This window comes from Psittacula echo (genome assembly GCF_963264785.1).
Source record: "Psittacula echo genome assembly, chromosome: 1".
Classification (NCBI taxonomy): domain Eukaryota; kingdom Metazoa; phylum Chordata; class Aves; order Psittaciformes; family Psittacidae; genus Psittacula; species Psittacula echo.
Genome location: NC_137735.1, coordinates 117,711,096 through 117,729,327, shown reverse-complemented (window position 1 = coordinate 117,729,327; position 18,232 = coordinate 117,711,096). Strand labels below are relative to the sequence as shown.

At 36.3% G+C, this 18,232-nt stretch overlaps 1 protein-coding gene across 1 annotated transcript in view; it reads right to left on the bottom strand.

Annotated features, from left to right (window-relative positions):
* Window positions 1-13,407: 13,407 nt before the first annotated feature.
* Window positions 13,408-18,232, bottom strand: part of DCN (decorin) — a gene marked incomplete at its 5' end in the record, with an annotated part of 36,063 nt that continues 31,238 nt past the window's right edge. Inside the window, 2 exons of the mRNA XM_080628810.1 lie at window positions 13,408-13,980; window positions 15,070-15,208. Of these exons, the coding sequence (XP_080484936.1) occupies window positions 13,786-13,980; window positions 15,070-15,208 (334 nt within the window). The 3' untranslated portion in view covers window positions 13,408-13,785. The remainder of the gene's footprint in view (window positions 13,981-15,069; window positions 15,209-18,232) is intronic.

Sequence of the window (18,232 nt, the reverse complement as noted above, 5' to 3'; positions counted from 1 at the left end):
ACCACCCATCCCGCTCCCAGAGGGATGGGGAGAAGAATTGAAAGAATGTAACTCCCATGGTTTGAGATAAGAACAGTCCAGTAACTAAGGCATAACACAAACCCACTGCTGCTACCAGCAATAATAATAATGGTAAGGGAAATAACAAGGGAAGAGAATATAAAACTAAAAGGGGAAGGTAACAAAAACCTACAATAAACACAAGTGATGCACAATGCAACTGCTCATCACTCACTGATCGACACCCAGCCCAACCCAAGCAGCGATCTGGGCCTTCCGGCTAACTCCCCCAGTTTGTATACTGGGCATGACATGCTGTGGTATGCAATACCCCTTTGGCTAGTTTGGGTCAGGTGTCTTGTCTCTGCTCTCTCCCAACTTCTTGTGCCCCTCCTCACTGGCAGAGCATGAGACTGAAAAGTCCTTGATTAAGGTAAGCATTACTTAGCAACAACTAAAACCATTGGTGTGTTATCAGCATTGTTCCCAGGCTGAAAGTCAAAAACACAGCACTGCACTAGATACTAGGAAGAAGAAAAATAACTGTTACAGCTGAACGCAGGACAGTATCCACCCCTTATTCCATACATTCCATACATAATCCTCAAATCCTACATTTTTCAATGTACCATTTTTGTCTGTCTCTCTATATATAGAGAGACATACCACGGTGTTCCAAGAGGTGCTGGTGTCCCACTAAGTGCTGGGGGCCCCATGGGTGACAGCGTCACCATAACTGATGTTGTCCCAAGGGGTGACGGTGTCTCCATAGGTGACAGTGTCCTTATATATATATATATATATATAAAAAGAGACAAATATATCTATCTATATATCTTTGTATATATATAAAGGGACAGAAATGATTTTTTTTTTATTTTTTACATATATAAATATATATATTAATTTGTCTATATATACACAAAGATATATAGATATATATAAAATATGTATAAAGATATATGAAACAAAAATGATTTTTTTATTTTTTACATATATAAATATATATTATATATATTTGTCTCTTTATATATATCTCTATATATTAAAGAAAAGAAAAAAAATGGTATGAAAGAGTCATTTTTTTTATATATATATAAAGAGACAAAAATTAGGGTTTTTTTGCATAATAATAATAATTTCTACCCATTGTCTTCTGTTTATTTGTAGCTCTATAAAGTTACCAGAATTCATTTCCCTCATCATAAGCTTCAGCTTCTTTCAACTGTCTTCAGCCATGTTATCTGTGGATCTGTCACTGATACCTTCAGTGCAACTTAGTTTTATTTTTGCCTTATACAGAGACACCATTGTATATACTTTATATTTCTCTGTTCTTCATGTCTCACGCTTTTTCTTTTAATTTTAACTTCTAATTGAATTTCACTTTTCTACTGAAACAAGAAAGCTTATGGCTAAAATTGGTCTTTTTCTTTTTTTTGTAAACTCAGGGGGGTTAAGATATTTGAGGACAATCTCTTAAATTCTTTTTATTATAAGTATTCCTATTTTTCTTCTAATATTTTTCTCCCAGAAAAATTTTCTCATCCTTTTCCTGTTTTGGGACATTTAGCTTCTCTGAAATACTGGCTGGAAATATGCTTTTAACCATATTAAATGGTCAGCTTTGGCAACCACAGATTCCAATCCAGTGATTAACTTGTCTTTATTCATCATAATGACGTCCAGGATGGATTTACCTCATGTTGTATCCAATACCTTTTGTCTTAGGAATTATGCAGTGTTGAGAAACTCTACTAATGTTTTATTATGGGCTGCATAGCACTGCTAGCAACATCTCACGAAATAAAAATTCCCATTAAAAAATATATTTATTCCGTATATCGCACCATCTTATATGAAGATTATCTCCATTTCTCTGTGTGATACAGACCACCTCTTTTATAGATGGTTTCAGACACTTTGGTCCTGAGAGACAGCAGACATAGGTGTCTACATGTGCGTCAGTAGGCCAAGCATTCTTCAAGGTCAATGAGGCTCTAGTATATAGAGTTATAGAGCCTAGGAAGTGGTTCAACTCCTTAACTGTCATGTGTATAAGTTATGAGAAATGACATGAAGACCTGTCGCTTTTCAGGTGGCAGCTGATGACAAAGCACAGTACCCCACAGTGCCTAATAACAAGGCATCTGCATTTTGGCAATTGCCTGTTTTCAAGGGGCTTCAGTGAGCTGGTGATGCAAAGATATCTACCACTGTCTGATGTGCCATGGACACTACAGCACATCCAAGTGGGGCTAGCTGCTATGGCACAGGATCTTGAAGAAACCTGTTCTGTCCTGAAGTAGTGGCTGGAGGCCAGGCACATCTAAGCAACCTAGAATGACATTAGACATGTTTTGATGCCCTTGGAACACCAGTCAGGGAGATAGTCAGTCTCCTAAATGAAGTAATATCCTTACTTTACGTAAACTGTCTGAAGATTATTTTGTCCAACAGTTTTCTCTGTAGACTTCTCTTAACTGATCATTCAGCACAATGTCTGCAAAAGAAATGTCACAGAAATAGAGCCAAGCAAAATGAGATGTGCAAGACTGGAAACAGTCATGTTCTATTCCACCAAAGGTATTTTCCATTTTCTTACCACCTTTAAAAAACATAATAATAAAAAAAAATAAAATAGGAATTTTTTGAAAGTCAAATCAAACTTTAGAAGACAGTCCTCTGCTTCCATTAGATCATCACCTGAGTCACACTGACTCTTTGTTTTAGTCAAGCAAAACTTTTCAATAGATTTCATATATAATTGCATAAGTTATACACATTAAAAAGGACAGAAGCAATTCAAGAGATTTTTGTGTCACAATCTTCATAGGCTTATTTTGAATTGACACATGAGTGCTTCAAAGTCTAATTTTCTCTCCATTCAACCCAAGAAGGGACAAGATGGAGCAATATTTCCCTAATCCTGTTCTGATTAAGGAGAATACACCACTTTCCAAGTATTCTTTTTCCCTCCCATAGATTTTAGATCTCTGCCTGCTTAGCCTGACTCTTTTTTCTTTACCTATTTGTGGTTTTTGAACCTCATTAACCACTTAGCAATTGTATTTGGATAATTATGTATCTGCACATTTATACGTATGCATGTCTGTTTGTTAAATGGCAACCTGATTTGGACCAAAACCTGAAATCAACGACTATCCCTTTAGCTTCCCAGTAGTCTTTTTCATATTTTCTTAATATTTAAAATTATTTTTGTTTATATAGGTACATCATAATACAAAACAGAATAGTATTTTCAAAGATGCTCCTCCTCTTGAAATACTGATGCAAAGCAAAGCTAGAAGAAAATTCTTTCCTTCTCTCTTCAAATGCTGGATTATAATTTCTTTTTTTCTCCTCAAAACTCAGTCAGATAAAAACTCCATGTTATAAGCTGTTCAAAGATATAAAAACACAGAGTTAAACTTTGTCATAAAGGGCCGAAGAAAGTATTGCAACTGACTGAGAAGAAAAAGATAAGAAAGCATTCAGATAGCAAGCCAGGTAATTGTCAATATTTGGATAGATCAATGCAAAATGTTAATGTCACTTCACTTAAAACTATGGTATATAAACAAATGGATGACTTATCTCCCCTTAAGGCTCTACCTCCACCAGTAAATCACATAGTGCCCCTGGCACTGACAAGACATTCCTTATAGTATTAATTTGTTAGAATGGGATTTTTCATGATTCTAGCCTGAACTGAACAATTACTAGCCATAGCTTAGTACTTAACACTCTCAATAGAGAGTTTAAATGAAGTCACTCTGTTTCGTGGGGTAAGATAGTCACATAGTAGAGATGGGGTTAAGTCATAATAGTTGGTCCAGACCTTGAAAATGGCATGATTTTTCTTAATAATACAGATGCAGCTTAGTCTCTTTATTATAACCTGAGCCATCAATACAAAAATAGACATTCAGGTCCTAAGGTCTGCTGACATTAGCTGACCCACAATTTGAATTTTATCAAATTATACTATCATTGTTTTCACCATTTTCTCAAAAATTATGTGTGCTTGCATGTGTGCCTGCATGTCACTCTTGCTATACACTGAAGTTTCGATGAAGATACATGGATTATTTTTAATTTTCAGAAGAGAAAAAAACTTGGTCTGGAAATAAGATCTGATTACAAGCTTTAGCAGAGTAATAATTTTTAAGTGGAAAAGATGGTTTTGCATAGAACTGCTGACACAAACTTAGCTACAGCACTACCAGTGAGCAACACTATAATTTAGGTCATGTTCCTGTCCCATAGATAACTTTGATAATATGGTTAGTCAGTTGCAGTATAGCAAAATCCATTGTTCCTATTCCTATCTCGTGAAAGAGGGACAAGACCTTCTTGTTTCCAGAGCTGAGCATCACACATTTGTAATAACTTTGGTCATGAATGGAAAGGTTTTACAGTTTTATGCTGTGTTTTAGCTGTTAAATCTTCACATTTATTATGGAAGTTTTAACACAACACAATCATTGGATAACCCTGAGAGTACCTGGTGTAAGAAAACAGTATAAACAGGATGATCATGTTAGAAAGACCCACATCTTCTGTAAAAGAGTTTTGTTGAGGCTTTCCTGCTTTTGTCCATTCACCTTTTGGCTCTTCACTCTTTCTAGGATTTAGTAGAAGGTTTTTTAAGGCATGTGAATGTTGATGAATGTGCAAGGCTATTTCTGAGCACATATGTGACCCTGCATCCTCATGTCCCCTACATCCAGACCCACCAGAGGTTTGTTCTGCTTCAGATTGCTGATTTTTCTAAGGAACCCATGAGGGTCATTCTTTCACATAGGTAGGGAATAGATGTACAGGTGATAGCCCATGACATTTTGATTTAAAGTCAGGTGAAGAGAAGAAGTTGTTTGCTTTATCAGTGACCATGATATCCTTCTCCTGACAGCCACTGTCAATGACTTGTCACATATTCACATGTCAAAACATTATCAGAAATGTGCCTTTCAAGGTCTTGGAAAATAACTTTTGGGCTTCTAATTCACTCAAGTGATGGTGAATATTTTACTCCATGCCTATGTACCTAGTAAAAGGCATCTTGTTTATGCCTGAACTGCCTGTTCAGCCTGGAGCCAAGAGTGTCCTCAGGGAAGAAACTCATTTATTACCCCCATACAAGCCTGCAAACAAGGCTGTTGGAGTGACTGGGAACTTCTGCAATCTCTATATGTGGCAACACACCAGATTCTCGGCCTTGAGCACACCAGCAGGCTCTGATTGCCCTGACCAGGCTCATCCATGTTCTCCAGCCATGCTGCCTTCACTCATTGACCCAACAGCTGTATTTAAGCTGAAGCCCCAGTCCTAGCTGTGTTGTGGGTATGCTGTGCCTAGTTTTGTACCTGGAGTTATCTTATTGACTTCATAGATGAGCTTGACTTTGGACCTGCCTCCTCAGGGGACATCTGTCACTGGATGGTTGGGCAGCCCTTATTGCAGTCACCAAAACAGCTCTGGTCTTCTTTGTTAGATGCTGTGAGATTGTGCACCTTGCTCATGAGGTTGCTGTGGGACTATATACTTTGCTCATGAGGTGTAACTAATTGCTGGTTCCCAGCTTGCCTTCCTTTGCACAGCTAGCCTTACCTTGCTGAGCTCCAATAATAAGTGCAAAAAAAGAACAAGGACTTGAACTTAAGTGTAGCTCCTGGGACAATGAGTGGTGGATGTCCAGGTAGGAAGAGGCTCTGGCAAAATATGGTCATGGTAGCCACAGCCTCCCAATATACTCAGGGCTTTGGCACTACATATAGAATCACAGAATGCTTGGGGTTGGAAGGAACCTTTAAAGTTTATCTAGTCCAAGTCCCCTGCCATGAGCATCTTTCACGTGTTCAGTTTGCTCAAAACCCCATCCAACTTGGCCTTGGACACTTCCAGTGATGAGATATCCACAGCTTCTCTGGGCAACCTGTTCCAAAGTCTCAACATCCTCATTACAAAGAATGTCTCCTTATATCCTTGTATCTATGCTCTTTCAGTTTAAAACTATTACCCCTTGGCAAAACCTGTCTCTCCACCTTTCTTGTAAGCCTCCTTTATATATTGAAATGCTGCAATGAGGTCTACCTAGAGCCTTCTCCTCTCTGGGCTAAACAGCCCATTTCTCTCTGCCTTTCTTCCTAGGAGAGGTATCCCAGCCCTCTGATAGTTCTTGTAGCCCTCCTCTGGATTTAGTGTAATAGGCCCACGTCTCCCTTGTGCTGGAGACCTCAGAGCTGAATGCAGCACTCCAGATGGGGTTCTCATCAGAGCTGAGTAGGGGGTAAGAATCACTGGACTGGCTGGCCATACTGCTTGCTATGCAGCCCAATATGTGATTGGCTTTCTTCATTGCAAGAACACATTGCCAACTCATATCCAATTTTTCATCCACCAGTATACCAAAGTCCTCTGCAAGGATGATCTCAATCCATCACCCAGTCTGTACTGATACTGAGATTGCTTCAACCTTCATGACATTCACATATGTTCATGTACTACTGCACATGCTCTCCTACCAGCCCAAAAGCTGTCCGTGATGTAGTCAAGTAGCTAGAAAGATCTTTTATTTCCCCTCTCTCACTTGAACTGTGAAGAAAGGTGGAGTGGGTGGGAGGCATCCCCTTAGCTTCCTTTGTAAGGCAGAGCTTTGGTAAATGGGAAATCTTCTCCAATTCCTGTTCCTGCTGCCTCTTTCTGTTTTCAGCTCTGCACAAGAATCTAAAATCATTGTGCGGTTGTTTTTTTCCATAGTGTGAGCACATTTCCACTGCATAAGATGCAGGGAACACAACAATCCTGTCAGAAGTTTGACAAGGAAGTTCAAAGGAAATGCTAACATTTCACAGTAATTTAGTCCTTTGACAGCAGTAAAGAGTCCAAATACTTAACTTCTTCCAGAACAATCCAATTATCTGCATCTGTTGAAAAGAAATTCACACAATCTTCTGTATATCCCTGTAGCCTACACATGCAGTAACTCCTACTATATATCAAAAATGATTGGCAAGTCTCTAAAGAACTTGGTGCTAGAAATGAGCAGTAAGGGACAGAAAAGAGAAAACCACCCAAAAGGTTAATATTTTTGTTTAATTTTGGTAATGACATGATTAAATATTAAATCACCTGAGGCTTAGAACCTCTAAATTGCTCTCCATTAGCCAGCACTTCAAAGACAGTGCTTCGTTTCAGGACTTCATTGCAACATATCCACTTTCTCCTTCCACATTAGAATGATGTGGATGGACAAAACTCTGAAGGATTATTCTCAGAAGCAAATAAGCCTTCTGAAGCATTTCACTTGTCTGGAGTTTCTAACATAGCCAAGCAATATTTAGAATTATTCTGTCTTTCATGTCAAGATTATTTTATGCATTTTGAAATTCCTTTTATTTTCTTTTTCCTGCATTCTGGATTTTAGTTTATTTTTTATAATCTTTTGATTCCAGTGAAGATTCAATACCTTGAAATTAAAAGATTAAAGGATTCATCAGCAGAATACTGCATGATTAACTTAGCTGATTATGAGATTTCCTGTTGAAAGGGCTTTCTAATGTGCATTTAGTAGTAGACACATGATCCCTATTTTCTATGTCTTTATATTGGAATTTGAACACATTCATAAAGTTACAGTGTGGAGAAGCACTAGCTTAATTCATCTCAATTATATCTTCATCTGGAAGCAATAATGTAACTTGTCCGAACCTGAAGTTTGCAAAAATAGCAGCAAAATCCTTAAGGCTTTTTCATTCAAATATAATGCGTAGTTTAATGCAATAGTTGAAAAATTAATAAAAGATGTAAGTATGATTTATCAAAAACTATATACCTCAATGCTGTTGAGTCAATAACATAAAGAGCTGGGAAAAAATATGGAATTTTGATTGATTTCGTGTCAGCTATGGAAATAAAAATTATAGTAAATTGTAACCATTTGCGTATAATAAACCAGTACATATTCTATTGTCCATTCTGCCAAATACTAGGAAGAACAAAATTTAACAATTAATATTTGTGCATATAAATAAAATATCATGCCATTTATCACCAGAAATCATAATTACCAAGTATTTGTCTTCTCTGTCTTTGTCTGGGTTTTAACCAAAGACAGTACCTTTTGGGTCAGTTTTTCTGGGTGAAACAGAAGGTGGGTTCAGCAGTTTTTTGTTTGTTTGAAAAGTGCCTGTTATATTTAGACAGTGGGTGGCATTATTTTAAGTTCCCTTCAAAATTGAGTACCCATCTGCAGCTTTCAGTTCCTTTGACTGAAAACATTGTAACTATTCATGTTGATAAATATTTGTAGATGCAAGAAATACAATATTTGTCAATTTCCAAAACGTTCTTCATTGTACTGCCTGCTGCAGCTGTATGTGTGGATTCAGAAACATGACCATCGCTGCAGATTCCCTGATTTTATTAGTCCCCTTTATTATATTTTTTAGTCTAAAAAGGTGTGTGTGTATATATATATATAATTAAACCAATATATTTTGTCATAGTTTTGCCATTTTTTCTGACACAGATTTAAGTCCTGGTTAATCAGGCAGTAACACAGCATTAACATTCTTCTGGTCTGCTGACTTAAGACACCCACATAGAGGTAATCTCCAAAGCTTTCAGGCAGCATAACGTACACACTGAGTAAGAGAGCAGCCTGACAAAGCAGTTTGGAAGAAACCACATCTTTGTACCTCAGAAAGGGAAGTGTGGAATTCAACAGGCAGGGAAAGCAGCCCTCTGTAGTGTCTGCATCCAGACCGATCCTCAGGCACGCACGGTACACTAACAGCCCTGAACTTCCAGAGCAGGAAAAGGGGCAGGAGGCCAAAGGATGGTTTATGTCACTTTAAATGTATCCATTGATGAGCCTAGCTGTTTGTTTGTGTTGAATCTAATTCAAACAATAAAACAGCCTTTGTGCCTTTTCAGGAGATGCACAGATACTTTGTTCTATTGCAGCTGGAGCTGCTGGAGCACTGTTAGAATAATATTTTATGCTAAAATTTATCAACTATTTTTAGTTCCACTATTTTAGCTTGAAGATGATGCACTTAATACTGAACATCTGACAGCCCATGTTTCCTCTTCAGTGCTGTGCAGACTGCTCACTAACATGTTCCTTACTTTACTGATTTATTTTTTACTGAACAAACTGCTCCCAACTAAATTAGCGCTGACTAAACCCCTTTGCTAGTTTAAAATTTGAAATAGAAAAAACCACCTAGCAATAGCTTGGTAATGACCATGGAAAATAAGGCAAACTCGTTTGAAAAGAAAACAAATAGGCCAGTCCCTGTAGAAAAACTGACTTCAGAGCAATGTGTACTTTCAGACAGGATGAGTGAAACCACATCCATCTGCAAAGCCAGAAAATTTGACTGTGGATGTACAAAAAGGCTAAAGTAAGTATGTGAATTTGTGTAGCTTCTTTTCATAAAACTTCATGAGCGTCTTTCCTACTGGTTTTCACAATTAGTGACCAGTAACTTTGTACTGTCCCTCAGTGACACTAGATGGCACTTCAGAGTAGTGGTGGGATCAGTCTTCTGCAATCTTTTCTAGTTACTTTGCTTATGATATTAAAGATATATGAAATTAATGATTACATCAAACAAAAGCAATTTCTCAGCTTTTTGTTAATTTGCATGTATGACTGTGAGCTGGATGACACTATCTGTTTCAAAAAATAACAAGCATAAGCAGAAAGAGATTACAACAGAGTGGTTCACTAACAGGTCAAAACCCCAGGTTATGGGCCAAAATGCTGTTGCCAGACATTGTGTTTAGAGGATTTGAGAAGCAGTTTGAGGAGGGAACTGAAAAAAGATCTGTAGAGCTGGAAAGCAGAACAACACACTGATGCAAGGGATTTAAGAGTTGATCCTTTCCTGGAAATTAAATTACATTTAATGTCATCAGTATTTGATACATCAGCATAGTATCCGACAACTATCCATAACCTGATGCACTTTAGGAGAAACCAGCCAGCTCCTTTCTGGCCTTAAAAGGCCAGGGCAGTATGAAAGAACTAACTGATTTGTAGTCAAGTTTTGAAAAATAATGTTCTTTAGCAACATATGCTTTTGCTAACAAAAAATGTGAATGTACTTTTAGAAAACCTAAACTTGAGGGATATTATTAATTGAAAAAAGAAAATAATGTGGGAAGGATACAAAGAAAGCAAAAGAATAAGTTTACAGGGTTGACATCAAACTGCAGTAAAAACTTAAAGAAGCATCACGTCTGCAACACATCATTTTCATTTCCAACTTATTTAGTCAATTCAGTTAAAAACCTCTTATAGGAATTTTAATTAACACTTTAATAATATTCACAACTAGGGGAAGAATGATACATTTAGATAGCAAAAAGTAGTAGAAAATACTGTCCATAATTGTGAAAAGCACTTTAAATAAGAAAAAGGGAAGTTCAAATGTTTAATTAAGCGTGTTCCTGAGTAGTGTGATGAATCACAGGCATTATGAATTTAAGATGGCAGAAAATACATTACTGTCTATAATTTTATTTTTCTGTCTTTAACACAATCTTTTAGCTGAGGATCTGTCAAACAACTATTTATTCTTATATCTCTTGTTTACACTGACTTGACTTTTCTGATTATTAGGATATGTTTTGTTTCAGGCTTCCTCTGAGGGTCTATTCTCACACCCAAGAGATAGTCACACCCTTGCTTGCTGTATAGGATGAGATGCAGGATGAGATGCAGGATGGCTGTACTTGAAAGCAACAAGTTAGTTCCTTATGTGTTTGAGATTGTGACTGTTTACCATCTTTGTACTTTATGGAAGGATCAGAGATGCAATCTTCGGCCTAAAGGCTTTCTACTTTAGCTCTCTTATTTCTTTCTTCCCAATTGTTTATAGTTTGTTTGGGTTTGTTCTTTTTTTCTTTCATTTTTTCTTTTCTTTTTTTTTCTTTTTTTTTTCTTTGGTTTTTGTGTTTTGTTTTGTTTTTTTTTTTTAAGTAGAAGAGCCATCTGTTCTGTATTTATATGAAAAACAGTTTTAAAAGTATAGGGTTTCCCACTGCTTTGAAGTCTTTGCAGATGCTGTATATGGAGAGGGTTCTGTTGGTCAGACATTGTAGGTATGGCTGCACAATTTATGGGAAGCTAACAATGTGTTTACCTTTTGAATTTGTCGTGATCTTGCTGAAGTCTCATATTATAGGATTTGTTTATTCAGTTTTATTGCACAGGATTGGGAATTAGGAACATCCTGTAAACTTTGCAGCCCCTGGTTATTAGCACAGAATGTATTTTAAACTAAAGAGGGGAGATTCAGGCTGGACATGAAGAAAAAGTTCTTTACAATGAGAATAGTAAAATACTGGCACAGGCTGCCAGAGCAGTGGTGGATGCACCACCGCTGGAGGCAGTCAAGGCCAGGCCGGATGTGGTTCTGGGTGACCTGATCTCATTCAAAGATGTAACCTGCTCATTGCAGGGGGTATGGACTAGATGACCTTTGAAGGTCCCTTCCAACACAAACTATTTTATGGTTTGATAATTCTATTTTATGAGGAATAACTTGTACATTAGCACAAAGGGCAGCAAGCCTGGTGTGAGGCATACATGTGGGACATGTATTACAGAGGAGGATCAGGCTCAGGTATTTTTTTCTGGACTTAAAGTTGCTTCTGGTTTGAAAGAAAAGCCTTAGTATGTAGAGACTTGAAAGCCATGGAGGGAGAAATGGAAAGTTTATATATATGTTATGTGAAGTTTTATGTAATATGAAGTTTTACGTAACAAGTGATTGTTATCATTTATTGAATAAACCTCTTCCTGTAAGTTTTTAGCTGTATCTAATTTGAACATACAAACCCTGTGGAGTTGTTCAGGCTAAGACAATGCCTTTGTTCTCTTTTGAAATGCCAGTGCTTGTCTTTCTGTATCAAATCTGTCTTTAAATGATAGCAAATATCCAACCAAGAACCAAAAGGAAAAGATCCAACTGCTTTCTGGAGGGTTTTCCCTCCAGTGACAGAAGGATATCACATACTGCTAGTTTTGTTTAAAAAAAAACACTCAGAAAATGTGAAACCCAGAAGAAAACACAGATGCAAATGGGGAAAATCAGTGACTACTACAAGAAGAAGACAGCTAACAAGAATGTAAGCATGTTTTTTAATGTGTAATGGCTTTAGTGATTCACAATTGCTTCCGATTATTTACTACCTGTAGAAATGACAGCTATAAAGAAAATATATGAATTTTATAGAAAAAAAACCTATGAGTGTTAGGCATGAAAAATTGTCTTGAGGGAAGTGAATTTCACACAATTTGCTCCTATTTTAGCTATCACCATTACAAAGATGTTCGGTTTACATGACTTAGTAATGATTAACGTTGTGACACACTGTATTCAGTTATTCTATCAAAATAGAAAATAAAGACAAACACTTTGGAGTTTGCCTGTATTACATTATTCTTTAATATAAATGACATATAAGTTTTACAAATTAGAGAGATTGACCTAGGAGTATTAAAAGGCTGCAGAAGATTCTTTTAAGGTGACATTTTTATTGAGTATATATTTAGCTTTGTAGATTGATAGTAGAAATGTGCAGCCTACCTTTGATGTGCTTGCTACCCACTGATATGGACTGAAGAATCCCAGAGGGCTTCAAATTGTTGAAGCAGAGGGCTTCAAATTGTTCTAAGAAGACACTTCTACAAATGATGTCCCAGTAATGTCCAGCTAGGTCTTGCAGTTATTTCACTTCATATTTTGCTACACTTTATTTCTTACAACCTAAATTCCACAAATTCATCACATGGGAAGCTTGCATATCTCTACTTGGCAATTAAAAACATTGTTTAAAAAACAAAAACAGTAAAGGATGCTGACAAATGTACAATGCAGTACAAGTGAACAGTGAACTGCTATTGGTTTTGGTTTAGATATATACATGGATTGATACCAATGACTAAACCCTAATACCTTACTGTGCAAGGCAGTCTCACTGAAGTCATTATAACTGCTCTTGTGACTAAGGTGAGAGGGATTTGCCCTAGAGAAATTTAGTCATTGAGCTCCAGATAGAGGTTACAGGTTTTGTACTGCAGACTACTCATTATTTTGTTCAGTAGGATTATGTTAAGCTAATCCTTAATAGCATTGCTCTAGAAGAATGGCAAACTTTAGAGAACTATGTGTACAATATGAATTTATTGTCTTTTTTTCCAAAATAATAACATTAGCAACAACTTTATTTGCTCTGCTAAACAGATACATTCAGAATTGGCTTAGTGCTATAGTGGATATTTTTAAACCTCAAGGGCTTGAAATAAATTTAAAGGAGGTAACTCTCACTTTCTCAGGTCTCAAGATGATTTGAGAGTCCTTATTTCCTCTACTATTTTTGTGTGTGTGGCTATAAAAATATCCTTAATCACTATCTTCTTTTTTTTTTTTTTAATATCATAGCTTGACAAATATTTACTCCGAATCTCATATACAGTGGAATCTGAAAACCTGTAGCATTCAGCAAACTGAAAAATACCACAGAAAGCATGCTGTAAAAGAAGGCTGAAATAAATCAGTTTAAAGCACAGTCGGCAATTCCTTTTGATGTTATGCTTGATCTTGTACATCTGTAATGATTCGTTTATTGTACATCAATGGATCATCTCCACTTTAAAGTGAACTTTCTGGTATTTGGCATTAATTGTTAGCAACCATTTTTTTGAACAGGCCTATAACAACAGGTACTTTAGCTGAAACACAACCAAACCCCATCTTTAGACATCTATTTGTAATTTCCAATCTGTACGGCAGAGCGTTCATGGATACATCGGAAAGCAGAGGGCTGGATTTCCCAGTACTGCACAGGGTTGCTGAAGAGACTCACACCAGAATAGCTAGCCTTTTTGGTGTTGTAGCCAAGAGGGCAAAAGTCGTTGATTCCAACTGAAGCAATTTTGTTGTTATGAAGATAGACCACCTGAAAAGCATGCAAGTACAGAAGTGAGAAATAGAGCTACTGTGACAAATAAGATAAATGATTTGGTGTCAAATACTTGATAGGTATTGTGCAATGCTATATGGAGTAACAATATATCCTTTTTTCCAAATGAATGCTTGATTCTTCTTACTTTTTGAAATACCTACCAATTAGAAATTATTTCTACAGAAAGAGCAGAAAATGTGCAAGGCAATCTAATAACATTTCTATTAATTGAGCATACTGCAGCCAAACAGGAGTCAAAGATGTGGAATTATTAATACAGTGCTGTGGTTCAGAAGCATGTGCTTCTGAATAAAGAATGCATTTGGTGCTAATTGATTTCTCTCTAGTTCTGATGCTTTCATTCTCATGAGTAGAACTGTACAGGACTCAGAGCCAAAGTAATCACTAATGATAATTTAAGATAGCTCATGAATATTACTCTGCTTGGGAGTCACCATTTCTGATTAGTATTCCCAAGCTACATGCAAGAGATGATTTACATATGAGAGTCTTCATTCTTTGGGGGTTTTGTTCGTAAAATGTTAGTCCACATGAAGACAGATTTTAATTGGTTCCAAGAGGCCATATTTCTAGCTACCCAGCCACACAGACAAAAAATACTGCAGATGTGAAATGCATATTTGTGTCTCTTTGTTATCCTGAAGGCACAGCTTTGTGAGACAACAAAGGGAAGGTTCTTGGTAAAAGTTGCAAATGTGATTGGGTAGAATTAAAAAAAAAAAAAGAAATCAACAGAAGAAATGTTCTTTGAAAGCATTTTTTGAGTTAAAAAAGAAATTGAAGTACACATAATTCCATCTTTGTTGTGTCCCCTCAGACACACAGAGACAATGAATGCACATCTCCACATCTATACACCTCCATAGCCACATCCACACAAAAATCAGAATAAGAGTCGTCTTGTCATATGCAACTCTTCCACGCCTATTCAATAGTTTATGAAACATTCATCAAGTTACTTTTTCACAAATACTCTATATATTTCTGTTCAAGACTGAATAACCACACAAATACCATTAGGAATCTTTCAACTATTGCTCTCACAAGCCATATTATAAGTACCTGGATATATTTGTGTTCACCCAGCCCACCAGGTACTCTGACAAGTTCATTGTTGTTCAAATGGAGCTCTCTTAGGTGAGGTACATTGTTAAGAGAACCATTTTCAACTGAAGAAATGCTGTTGAAGCTGAGACCCAATCTGAAACAAACAAACAAACAAATAGGTTAAATTGCTCACATAACCATCTTTCTTGGGTTAGTTATTTCTTTATATCACTGTTGTAGACTAGACCAGCTAATTTTCAGTATTACACGAGGTACAGAGTCACCACTTAGAACTAGTTTAGATAAATTTGTTTAAATGTTTGACATCCAATGTGAACTATCATAATTATTGTTATATTCATTCAACATGTGCTCATGGTACTGCATGCTTCCATGAGCTACATGACGAATCCTGCTGTAAGCACATACTGTGTACGTACATTGGCACCAGTCTTTCTGTAAAAGCTGAATAAGAGTTTCTTGTATGACTTTAGAAACACTGGATGTAAATTCCTTTGTCAAACTACATAAACCAGGGTGATCAGAACTGTTAAGTTTAAATCTCTGGCCCATCCTTATCAGATACTTATATAGTTAGAGACATGTTACAGGCTGGAAACAGGAGCCAAGTCATAAGTAATGATCTATTCAGCAGGAGATAGAAGTGGGATATCTCCTAGGTTCCAGTCTGTATTAATACTATTTTGGTTTGCAACTACTTAACTACAGAATTTTTACAAGAAACTCCTAAGTTACAGTGCCCTGTGTTGCCGTGAGGAATTCAGTAGTAATTCTGCAGATGTTGCCATCATCAGGAGTATAATTTTGAGAAAATTATTTCTATAAAGGCTAAACTTACTTCATCTAGTTTGCTTTATCTTTTCTTTAAGCAATCTTTTTTAATTTTGAGGGAAAAAAATACTCTGAGATTTATTAATAACTGAATCAATTCAAGAATTTAAAATAGGTAATCAGAATCATAGAATATCAGGTCCAATCTTTCTAGGCAAAGCATGACCAAGACTAGATGTCCAGTCGAATCTTAAAAGTGTCCAGTTTTGGGGAATACACCACTTCCCTGGGGAGACTATTCCAATGGCTGGTTGTTCTCATTGTGAAAACTTTTCCACTTGTGTCCAGTTGGAATCTCCCCAAGAGTAATTTGTGCCCTTGCCCACATCTTTTCCATGGGACCTCTTATAAAATGGTAATCTTCATCTTCTTTGTAGCCACCCTTTAAACAGAGGAGGCTTTATGATAAAATAATTTGCTATGGATGAGTACTTTTAAAGAAAGTCTTATGAACAGTAATCTACTACCTGCAATTCTATGTGGCTTGTGCCAGATTCGAAAGTCAGAATCTCGACCTTGTATAGAATCACAGAACTAAAAATTCTTGCTTGATCTTTATGGCAGAGATGTTTCCAGAAATAACGCTATCCAAGAATGGAAGTATATTTTATACTTTTCCTTTTAAAAATAAACAAAGAAATCTCTTGTTAACCAGTATTATATATAATACAAATAGCCATATCATGCTCATTCAAACATTGTAATGTTGTCAAAATATTTAATGTCAAAGGAGAGCTTAGTGAGATCTCCCACTGACATTAACAGGGATTTATTTCAGTCAAAAATCGGTTCCCAGTATCCCATATATTTTCTAGAGTTTGGAAGAATTTTCATAATAATTTTAAAATAAATTTAATATAATTTTTATTAATTTATATGACTTTATATTAATATATAATTTATATTTAAAAATTATTATAGCATTTTACTTTTGAGTTGAGTACATGTAGGATTTGATCCTACAGAGTAATTTGGCTTGAAGATCTACAGAACGTCTATAAAGGACTTCAGTGATGGGTTCTCATAGTGAATGTCTTTAATAAGATTCAGAAAAACCCCCAAAAAACAACACTTTGGCAGAAGGCTATAAATTCTTGGTTGACACATATCTAAATATATATACTTGCTTTATATGCAGGCCTACAAGCAGATGTGTCACACATGGGGAGATCAGCATGAAAAAAGCAGGTCTGACTTCATACTGGTCTATTGAAGCAAAAGTACATATACTATAGCGATGGACAAGATCCAACTTTGCATTAGCTCATGCAGGAAAAGTCTTTAAGGGAAAGAGTGAAATTGGAGGAGTCTGTAGAAAAGTGAGTCTAACTCCCATAAGCAGTAAAATTATATGTAATTACATTTCATCTAAATGTGTTATAAACAAACTCTCCGTCACTTGGGGCTATGTTTACAAATGAAATAAATCAAGATTAGGGTGTAAAATACAGGGTGATTAAGACTGTTTGGAAAGAATATAATCTCTCTTTTTTTTCCCAAGGGAAAAAAGAAGGGAAGAATTTGAAAAATCAGTCTTGTTTAATATATTGGCATATTGCTTCCTTTTATATTAGTCAATAGGTAACATTTCTCCAGCGTTTTAGCTGATTTAGTCACGGTGTTCTAAACCATTGAAGGGCATCATCAAAAACATGTCTAAAAATTGAAGAAATCCTCAAATATTTTACACTTTCTTTTGTCTCCAGCAACCCTGCTGGCCCATTTTCACTTCTTAAAAACAAACTTCACACTGCCCAACATCGTTGGGCTTGATGCAATTCCCACTGTATGGAGATACATCTTTTCAGTAAACTTTAATAGGTTATAAACATTAGAAACTTCAGTTGAGGCTCATTTCTGCATGTAACCAGCAAAGTCTTTGTACGTTTTACATTAATGAGATTTATTAGAAGCACTATATGAAGACTTTTGAAAGACTTTAGAGTAATTTTACAAAGAAAACAACTAAACAAAAAGGATGTATGTTGCTGGCCTTCTATAACTGAAGAACTCAAAAGAGAATGAGCATTAGATCTACACCAAGCTCTTGTGTGGAACATTTTAAAGTTCAAAACACACCTTAACACACAATAATGACTTGTTTCTCTAGGTCTGTACTTTAGGGCAGCTATTAGACTGTTGAGCATGAGTTGACATGATCCAGGAGGAGAGTGTTCTGACCCTGTACTGATGTTCCTGAAGATTTACATCTGTCTGCTCTGTTATGTCCAATGTGTTCCTTTTTTTCACCAGTCTGTATTCTGACTTACTTTTCAACTTTGCAAACCAGGATTTCTGACTATGCTTAGGTTGCCTGCCTAAGAAC